This window comes from Borostomias antarcticus (assembly GCF_949987555.1).
Source record: "Borostomias antarcticus genome assembly, chromosome: 29".
NCBI classification, from domain to species: Eukaryota; Metazoa; Chordata; class Actinopteri; order Stomiiformes; family Stomiidae; genus Borostomias; species Borostomias antarcticus.
This window is the reverse complement of record NC_140262.1, coordinates 1,923,482-1,934,196: the sequence shown is the minus strand read 5'-3', so window position 1 is coordinate 1,934,196 and position 10,715 is coordinate 1,923,482. Positions and strand designations below refer to the sequence as shown.

The following is a 10,715-nucleotide window of genomic DNA, read 5'->3' as shown; positions in this document are numbered from 1 at the left end:
TGTGTGTGTGTGTGTTGTGTGTGTGCGCGCGTCTCACCCTGGCCGTGCTGATCATCTGCTGTTCGGAGTCTCTCTGAATGATGGTCTTCTTCAGCCCAGCTGACAGGATGAAGGGGAACTGGCAGATGTTGAACCTGCAGGAGAGATGGAGTACAGATCCAGGGCCTCAGATCAACGTGGACGAAAACACACTCTTCACTCTTTACGGCTTCAGGCGTAAAACTGTCTTTGTTTTTACATGAGAGAGACACAAAGCCAATGAAATCTCAGAAGAGTATGACTGTATTCATACAGCAGCGCAAACACGCGCCATAGCATGCCAGCGGTAGTCAGAAGGCAGATAAGGGTGTGTCCGGTTCATCAAGGGCCACACATTTCTCAGGGCATGATGTCAGAATGATGCATCGAGTCCCGCAGATGGAAAACAAACTAATTAAAAGTATATTATGACTGATTGACTTGATTTCGGCGAGCATACATTTTCCATCTTTACATTTATACAATACCAAGGAAAGAGCGGAAAGCTCTTTGGGAAAAAAAAGTCTTGAAATATGAGTCGTGCCATGTGTGGTGCCATCTCCCCGGGGATAGCGCGAGAGTTTTACAGTCGATTTATTGTTGATTTTTTGATAAATAGTTTGAAGTTTGGTTCTATTTTGGTTGGCTGGACCGTGGTTTCTGACCTGCTAGAGGAGCCCTGGCTCTGCCAGCAGCGGTAGTCCTCCATGTAGTCCGTGTGCTCCAGGCTGGGGTTGTAGAAGTCCGTGTAGGGAAGCAGGGGAGGGCTGGACAGGCTATTGGCTGCATCTGGAAGGGAGGAGATGTGGAGAGAGAGAGAGAGAGAGAGAGAGAGAGAGAGAGAGAGAGAGAGAGAGAGAGAGAGAGAGAAGAGAGAGAGAGAGAGAGAGAGAGAGAGAGAGAGAGAGAGAGAGAGAGAGAGAGGGCCCTAGGGGTTAAGAGGCTTAGGGGTTGGTGTGGAGGTCAGGGCTGTAAGGTGAGAGTTCAGATTAGGGAGTTAGTGTTGGAGAGATAGATGCTAGAGGAGAGACAGAGGACCAGTGATGGACAGGGGCGGACTGGGTGAATATTTCAGGCCGGGAAATGAAGCCCCAGTCGGGCCACGGGTCGAGCCGACGCGGTTAGATGGAACACTTTCAGTTTCGGACTTTCAGACGGGGGGGGGGGCAGGCCATTCACCGCAGTCCAGGCCAGTTAGCGCGCCAGGCCACCGGGAAAACTCCCGGTGCTCCCGATGGCCAGTCCGCCCCTGGGGATGGAGCACTTAGCCAGGGGAGCCAGAGGGTAGCGGGCAGGGTCTGCGTCGTGGAGGAGGCGGGGTTAGTGCTTAGCGCTACTCACTGAGGAGAGAGAGGACCTTGGTGGCGGAGGGGATCCACCAGGAGCACTTGGACACGGGAGGTAGCTCCTCGGGTTTGGCGGGAAACAGGCGGGTGGAGATGAAGAGTTGCAGACGGTCCACGAGATGTTTAAAACGCTTCGGGGACAGCCTGAGAGAGAGGACAGCCCTGTCAGCGATATAGCAGCGTCATGATGACACGGCGCCATCGTATTTAACAGACAGACAGACAGACAGACAGACAGACAGACAGACAAACGAATGGACGAACGTATGGACAGACAAGTAGACAGACGGATGGACAGACAGACAGACAGGCAGACAGACAGACAGACAGACAGACAGACAGACAGACGGACAGACGGACAGACGGACGGACGGACGGACGGACGGACGGACGGACGGACGGACAGACAGGCAGACAGACAGACAGACAGACAGACAGACAGACAGACAGACAGACAGACGGACAGGCAGACAGACGGACAGGCAGACAGGCAGACAGACAAGTAGACAGACGGATGGACAGACAGATAGACAGACAGACGGACAGACAGACAGACAGACAGACAGACAGACAGACAGACAGACAGACAGACAGGCAGACAGGCAGACAGACAGACAGACAGACAGACAGACAGACAGACAGACGGATAGACAGACAGACAGACAGACAGGCAGGCAGACAGACAGACAGACAGACAGACAGACAGACAGACAGACAGACGGACAGACGGACAGACAGACAGACAGACAGACAGACAGACAGACAGACAGACAGACAGGAAGACAGGAAGACAGGCAGACAGACAAACGAGGGGAAGACAGGAGGCTCACTTCTTCAGCCAGTGCATCAGGATGTAGATGTCTGCCTCTGCCAGCGCTGCCACCTGCCTCAGTAGGTGGGCATAGATGACGTAGGTGGCCGGGCTGGTACACTGAGGATTCTAGAGAGGGAGAGGGAGAGAGAGGGAGGGAGGGAGTAAAAACGAGGGAGAGTGTGTGAGAGAGAGAGAGATGCATCTATCAGCAAGGAAAGATGTCTTTTTTTCACTGCGAGTGGACAGGGAGACGTCTGGTTCGCCATAAAGAGGACTGGACCTGACTGGTATTACTGAGGAAACCAGACGGTTCTGCTCCAACATTACCTCATCTGCTGGAGAGAAAGAGAGGGGGAGATGAGGAGAAGGGGAGAGAGAGAGACGGGAGAGGGGGAGAGGGGGGGGGGGGTGAGAGACAGGGCAAGCGGCGGAGAGAGAGAGGGGAGAGGCGGAGCAACGGAGGGGGAGAGATGGGGGAAAGATACAGACAGACGGACTGAGAAGCGAGAGAAAGAAAGGATGAAAAAAAGAGAGAGAAAGGGAGGGGAGATGGACAGACAGCCAGATGAAGGGAGAAGGGGTTGGGGGTGGGCGGGGAGGGGGTTGTTGCGAGGCAGAGAGAGAGAGAGAGAGAGAGAGAGAGAGAGAGAGAGAGAGAGAGAGAGAGCTGTAATAGTAATAGCAGGGTTCTGGGTCCTCAGCTCCAGCGTCACACAGGATCAGCCTCTATGTAGGTCAGACGGCCCATCAGCAGCCCACACGCACCAATACACCAGACCACCACACGCACCAATACACCAGACCACCAATACACCAATACACCAGACCACCATGATCACCATGACAACACGCACCAATACACCAGACCACCAATACACCAGACCACCATGATCACCATGACCACCAATACACCAATACACCAGACCACCATGATCACCATGATCACCATGATCACCATGACCACCATGATCACCATGATCACCATGATCACCACCAATACACCAGACCACCATGATCACCATGACCACCATCACAACGCATGAGACCAGAGAGGGAGGGAGGGGGAGAGAGAGAGAGAGAGAGGAGAGAGAAAGAGAGAGAGAGAGGGAGAGAGAGAGAGAAAGAGAGAGACAAAGAGAAAGAGAGAGAGAAAGAGAGAGAGAAAGAGAGAGAGGGAGAGAGAAAGAGAGAAAGAGAGAGAGAGAAAGAGAGAGACAAAGAGAAAGAGAGAGAGAGAGAGAGAGAGAGAGAGAGAGACTAACGACATCCTGTAACCACAGCGAAGCTGTTTGAGTTCTGTTTTTTAATGAACTGCCCTGCTGAATGAAAGGAGCCGTCTGATAGAGAACATTAATGAAAAACCATGAGTGTCAAAACTGGGACGAGGCTCTCGTTGCTGTTTTAAGGCTCCAGGCTTTGCCCTGCCTTCGCCAGTCTCCCGGTCTCTCTCCCGGTCTCTCTCCCAGGCTCTCTCCCGGTCTCTCTCCCAGGCTCTCTCCTGGTCTCTCTCCCAGGCTCTCTCCCCTGGTCTCTCTCCTGGTCTCTCTCCCAGTCTCTCTCCTGGTCTCTCTCTCGGTCTCTCTCCCAGTCTCTCTCCTGGTCTCTCTCCTGGTCTCTCTCCTGGTCTCTCTCCTGGTCTCTCTCCTGGTCTCTCTCCCGGGCTCTCTCCTGGTCTCTCTCCCAGGCTCTCTCCCCTGGTCTCTCTCCTGGTCTCTCTCCTGGTCTCTCTCCCGGGCTCTCTCCTGGTCTCTCTTCCGGGCTCTCTCCCGGGCTCTCTCCTGGTCTCTCTCCCAGGCTCTCTCCCCTGGTCTCTCTCCTGGTCTCTCTCCCAGACTCGGAGGCTGACGCCTGTGTCCATATTTGGACGTCGCCAAGCCAGCTTCTCCAGCTCATGTGTGAAGTAAGCACTTAACTATCATTATGGAGAGTGCGGTGTGTATGTGTGTGTGTGTATGCGTGTGTGTGTGTGTGTATGTGTGTGTGTGTGTGTGTGTGTGTGTGTGCGTTCGTGCGTGCGTGTTTGTGTGCATATGTGTGTGTGTGTGTGTGTGTGTGTGTGTGTGTGTGTGTGTGTGTGTGTGTCTGTGTTATAACTGGAACCGATGGGCCATGTGGTGAGACGGTAGATCAAGCGTTTCCTGCGTTTCTTAACTGGCCTAAAGCCTGAGCCTGAGACTGCTGCTGCACTCAGCACAGAATACGTACAGCAGCAGGACTCAACTGTACAACATGGGAACATGTGCGTGTGCGAGCGGGTGTGTCTGTGTGCATTTGAAAAAGCTTCTATAATGAGGGATTTGCAGTTGTTAGTGGGAAAGTACACTTTGTTCTACTCTTAAATAATGCTCTATAGTCTGGAATTTGCTTTCAGACAGCAATTGTTCCGAACCCACTATGTGAGTGATTTGTATAGTGTGTGTGTGTGTGTGTGCGTGTGTGCGTGTGTGTGTGCGTGTGTGTGTGTGTGAGTGTGTGTGTGTGTGTGTGTGTGTGTGTGTGTGTCTGTAGTTACCTGAACTAGGATGAAATAGGCCCTGAGGTCATCCTTCGTCCGGCGACTGAAACAGAACAGACCGTTGAATGACATACTGTTGCACAGCACATGTACAGTACTAAGCATATCAAGATACATGTGTACGTTTTACATTATAGTATGTCAAAATGGCTGTCTATATATATATATATACAAAGAGGAGTGTGTGAAGACGAGTGTGTGTCTGTCCTCACCCCTTCCACTCTCTCAGCAGGCAGTTGATGATGCCTTTCAGCACGGCCTTCTGGGTATCAGGAGGCTGGGGAGGCAACAAGATGGCTTCTTCATCATCATCATCATCATCATCATCATCATACTTTTAACTGGCCGCTCAAATGTGTGTGTGAGGCTAAACACTGAAGAAGGCCGAGCCGAAACGCGTCTGCCAGGTCTGTCCACCATCATGAATTAAAAGAGCATAAACATAGTTTTGAGTGCGGACCCTTCTTTATTATGTGTCAAAGACTGTGACATGAAACACGCCAAACGCTACAAAAACCACGTGTCGTCGTTCTTAGCTCAGTACCGTGAGAGGTAGCGCGTCGTAGACAGCGTTGAGGAACTTGCTGTTGATCCCTGAGTCCTCTGTGGTGTTGAATGGGGCGCTGGCTTCCTTCTGATAGGGGGACAGGAACGTAAAAACACATTTAGGGTAAGACGTGGCGTAAGACAGGTTTCTGTATCGTGCAGGGGGATCAAACTGCGGCCGCTCCCCCCTCCAAGCCCAGGCCTCTAGAGCGTTACACCCAGGGCGGTGTTCCCACGCCCCGTGGGTGATATTTGGGCTTGCGAGCCTGAGGTCGGGCAGCCTCACGGTTTTGTTTCCAAATCATCTCTGCTACGCGCTCTGTCTAAACGCCTAATTGGCTTCCATTCTGGTTAACTTCCGAGGGCTTTCCGTGAAACTGTGTGTGGAAATCTCTTGGCGTCCCTTACGAGCTCCGTCGACGACCATATACCGGTCTAACAGCGACGGTTCCCTGCTCCTGGCCATACACACGACCGTCCCCCTCCCCTCGTAGCCTGGTCTCTCGCCGAGAACAGTCGCCATGGAAACAAGGCACAGGTACAGTTTTTTTTGTACGGCCTCCTGAATGACTTCATTCATTCATCTAGCAGACTGAATAACAACCAGCTAAATGCCCCTTTTCCTGTCCCTCAGAAAGAGCCCATTCACCCGATTAGCTACAACACACCCAAACAATGACCACCTTCTACTCCACTCATCAGTGGTACAGCACATTATGAAATGTTGTGTTGTTCTATAGCCAAACATTTTACAATGATAAGTACATATTATAGTACTAGCCTATATATAGTTATGGTGCGTTCGTTTGTGGTCGGAGGTGGCAAGTCGCAAGTGGCAAAAAGCCTACCTACCTACTTCGAGCTATATACCATTATATCACAGTTACCTAGTTATATCTAGTGCATTCGAGCAACTGGGGGCTGAGAAACATATCCGAATTTGCGACGAGGAAGTGCGAGTTCATGCAGTGTTTTATTGAATCATTCCTAGTAGCAAGTCGCAATTTGCCACCTCCCAGTTATAAACGAACGAACCATTATACTACCAAATGAATGAGCATAGAGTATTAAGTCAAGATAAAGCACAAACAGTAGGATAACATGTTCACATTATGACGGGATTAGGCGGGCCAAAGCCTCGGGTGTCACGACAGCCAGTTTATGATGCTCCATACATGTGACGGGCTGTCTAGCCAGTTGTGGTGTCGACCCACTTTGAAGGCGGCATTGAGTTCCAGGAAGGAGCCGAACGTGGTCCAGTAGAACTCATGGACGAGCCTCCAGTCCCCTGAGACCGTAGCCCTGTCCACATCCTCCCTGCAAACACGGCACATACACACAGTTCTGTTAGATGTGAGCGTATGGGGGTGGGTGGGGGGGGTTGTACATGCATGCATGCTTGTGTGTGTGTGTGTGTGTGTGTGTGTGTGTTTCTTCCATGCATGCTTGTGTGCTTGTGTGTGTGTGTGTGTGTGTGTGTGTGTGCTTGTGTGTGTGTGTGTGTGTGTGTGTGTGTGTGTGTTTCTTCCATGCATGCTTGTGTGTGTGTGTGTGTGTGTGTGTGTGTGTGTGTGTGTGTGTGTGTGCGTGTGTGTGTGTGTGTGTGTGCGTGTCTACTCACTGGAACTCTTTGGTAGTCTTGGTGCGTAGGGGGATGGCGGGGTCAGCGGAGAGGCGTGCCCTGACCTCGGGGGGCAGAATGTCGATGGTGATGCGGTGTTTCTGTCTGACCTCCGGACACAGGGGGGGCAGCTCTCTACCTGCAATGGGAGACGGGGGGAATAACATACCGTACAACAGTGGTGTTATCAAGTACTTAACCACCCACAATACAGTTACAGTACAGCTGTACAGTTACGGCAAAATTGGCTTTCAGAGTAAATGGACTGCACTTATATAGCGCTTTTCCACCTTAGCGGCACTCAAAGCGCTTTAAAATGGCCTCTCATTCACCCATTCACACACACATTCACACACCAATGGCGGCAGCTGCCATGCAAGGTGCTAACCTGCTCTTTGGGAGCAATTTGGGGTTAGGTGTCTTGCTCAAGGACACTTCGACATGTGGACAGTCGGAGCTGGGATTCGAACCGCTGACCCTTCGATCGTTGAACGACCCGCTCTACCAACTGAGCTACAGCCGCCCCCAAGAGTACTACACCCCTGCTGTACAAACAGTACACACCACCACAAGCTCACACACAAACACTAAATGATACCATCAAAAACACACAGTATACCACTGAATGAAAGGTTGGGAGTGCAAGTCTGGCCACCAGCGTCAGACATGCATGGTTACCAAACAACCTTCATTAAACTAAATATATAGCTAGCTAGTACAGACTAGCTGACTAAGTATATACAGCAGTAAGAGTGTTCTTACAGAGAGAATATGTAGTGAGACAGTTTAACGGACATCAATTAAGCCTCAGATTCAAAGAGAAAGTGACCAGAACAGATCTGCAAGTGACAGCATTGACAGCTTGTGCTTGGAAAACACTTGAGTCAGACTCAGCAGCTGCAGAGCAACACAAGTACACACGCACACACACGCACACGCACACGCACACAACACTTCAGTCAGCAGCTCCGTAGACAACGCCAGGCTTCTGCTTATTGTATCCAAAGCCACTTCCCTTCTCCACAGGGCTGGCCTGATATGATAGTCCTCCTTGATCCTCAAGGCTCCTCCTGCATCTTTGATCTGAGAGACGAGAGGGGCAGCTACAACACATCTGGACTCACAGTTATTGCCAGTTAATTCAGAAGAGGCGCCCGCGGGGCCACTTTGGAATTCAAACAGTCTCTTTTGTGAAACGCGGTGAGAAAAAAATAAAAGGCCCCAGCCTTCCTCTAAACTCTCCCAGTGAGGTTTTCTAAATATCAACGCGCTCCTTTTTTGAATGTTCCCTTTAAAAGGGCCCTCAAGAAGGGCTCCGACAGTCCAACAAACCAGTAAACAATATTACAATTTACACACATACACTTTTGTTTGCACCTCCAACCCATTGGCATATAATGGGTCGAGTAGCATGTGACACTGTACGCAAAAGAATAGCAATCCCTGCATAAATAAAGGTTATATTGAACAACCAGCACTTGAAAACAGAAGCATGTGGCTCTAACCCTACAGGGTTATAGTGCCAGACTGGAGTTTGATGTCTCTGGCCAGCAAGTTATTACCGGTTTACTAAATGGTTAGAAAGAGTTAAAAGCTGTATAACCAGTGTAATAATGCATAAAAGATGTGACGTTCCACCTCTGGGGAGAATGTAGTGGCCAGCACCTTGCTAACCCAGCGGTTACATAATATTAGTTTCGCAATGCCAGTCTTTAGAGACTGACTTGTGAGTCTACATAATAGGTTCTGACCATATTATAACCATGCTATAAGCACGCAACTCGTACAACATACAGTATCATGTCCCATACTAGGGAGAATGTACAGTGTAGAGAGATGATGGCCAGCGCCTCGCCACTCCAGCGGTAGTTAACGTATATTTTATAACCCCAGCGATGCGTGATGAGTGATGTCACGTACCATGCCTGATGCTGGGGAGGATGAACGGCGAGGAGAGACAGTGGCCAGCAGCATCTCTCTTCTGATTGGTCGAGGAGATAAGACTGTGGAGGGAGGGGTATGGCGGCTTTGGCCCTCGGTCCAGAATCTGTCCCAAAAACATCAATATCACACACCGTTTTCCAAATACGCCATCAATCATAGCCTTTTGCTGGCTTAAAAAAAAAAAAAATCATTAACAATGCAGACTGTTTCACAAACACATCAATATTATTACACACGCAAAAACATTATCAATAATCTAATGGTCTCTGCCTTTTTTATTAGTAATACAGATCACAAACACACTAATATCATTATCACAGTCATTATATCATTAACCTATTATAACCTATATAATAATAATACTAATAATAATAATAATGGTTTATATTAATAATAATACAATAAAAAATATAATTAGGCCTACCATTGGACTATCAGATGATCTATTCTTATAAAATCCTCATCACACTCTGTGACGTGAAACCAGTCTTTCTATCCCAGAATCCTTTATTACAAGGTCGTGGATGACCAGAAATAGAAGTCAGTCTCAAACATCAGCCTTCAATTTCTACTAAAGCATCTAGGTTTGCTCGCTTGTTACAGCTCATTATAACGACGTAATAGCCTACTCAATTGTCTCCAATAACACATCTGTGTAAAGTTAATTGGGGCCCCTTCCCAGACTCAGTGATTATGTGTTACTTCATATGATTCACAAAGCTCCTATAGTTAGAGAGCCCAGCCGAGGAAGAGCTGCCAAAACGTCCCTCCCTTCAGCTCACCATCAATGACACATCTCCCATAGGGCAAGCTCTGAGATGATAGAGCTTTTAACTCTGCCTTATACATTTAGACTACTCTTCTATCTACTCTATCTTTTTTTCTACGTTTTAAATGAAGACTTTAGGCCAGGTAGAATTAAAATAGCTAGTGGGAAATTTAAATTAGTCTAACGTTAGGCTACTTATCTTAATCATTTGAACATAACTTGACAAATATGTTTTTTCCAATGTTTGTTTCGTAGGCTATTGTAAGTAGTCTACATACAGGCCATCTTGTAGTACTAATAGTTACTAATATGAGTAATAATATGAAGTTATCAGGCCATCTTGTAGTCTAATATGAGTAATAATATGAAGTTATCAGGCCATCTTGTAGTCTAATATGAGTAATAATATGAAGTTATCAGGCCATCTTGTAGTCTAATATTAGTAATAATATGAAGTTATCAGGCCATCTTGTAGTCTAATATGAGTAATAATATGAAGTTATCAGGCCATCTTGTAGTCTAATATGAGTAATAATATGAAGTTATCAGGCCATCTTGTAGTCTAATATGAGTAATAATATGAAGTTATCAGGTCATCTTGTAGTCTAATATGAGTAATAATATGAAGTTATCTGTCTACTCACGTATGTGGAGTGATGTGAGATTGGAGGCAGTCTGTCCCTCTCTCTCTCCCCTTGACTCAACGTGTTGTTCTCTCTCATATTCAACAGCATTTCTTCTGCTTGTTTCGTTTGGTTCGCACTCACTTAAAGCATCTTTGCCACACTAGAAAGAAGTATAACGACTCATAATACCCGCATAATTACGTTAACAAAACATTCAAAAGATTCAAAACATTCAAAAGCTACAAAAGTAACGGTTGAGAGATTAGTCGTCATGGCGAGCAGGTGAGCAGTCGTTTGCGTAAAAGTGTTCCAAAACGCGCGGACGGTCGCACGCAGTCTTCTGGATAAATAGGCTATTCCACTCTGCGTGGATAGATTTGATGGTCCAAATCTAGTTGATTCTAGGATGAGAATAAAATTACTCATTGTCCACGAAACGGGAGGTATCGTCTGTGTCTGCAGCGCAGCTGTACGTATGCGCCATGTTGTTTGAGGACTTCATAGTTACGAGCTTGG

General features: G+C 48.2%; 1 protein-coding gene across 1 annotated transcript in view; it reads right to left on the bottom strand.

The window, feature by feature from the left end:
• The window catches only part of hectd2 (HECT domain containing 2), a gene marked incomplete at both ends in the record, with an annotated part of 29,839 nt that extends 19,532 nt beyond the window's left edge, over window positions 1-10,307 (bottom strand). The window contains 11 exons of the mRNA XM_084459992.1: window positions 38-134; window positions 684-807; window positions 1,360-1,508; window positions 2,195-2,304; window positions 4,691-4,736; window positions 4,906-4,970; window positions 5,238-5,327; window positions 6,454-6,556; window positions 6,861-6,995; window positions 8,777-8,904; window positions 10,218-10,307. Coding sequence (XP_084316118.1) covers window positions 38-134; window positions 684-807; window positions 1,360-1,508; window positions 2,195-2,304; window positions 4,691-4,736; window positions 4,906-4,970; window positions 5,238-5,327; window positions 6,454-6,556; window positions 6,861-6,995; window positions 8,777-8,904; window positions 10,218-10,307 — 1,137 coding nt within the window. The remainder of the gene's footprint in view (window positions 1-37; window positions 135-683; window positions 808-1,359; window positions 1,509-2,194; window positions 2,305-4,690; window positions 4,737-4,905; window positions 4,971-5,237; window positions 5,328-6,453; window positions 6,557-6,860; window positions 6,996-8,776; window positions 8,905-10,217) is intronic.
• Between the last annotated feature and the right edge of the window lie 408 nt (window positions 10,308-10,715).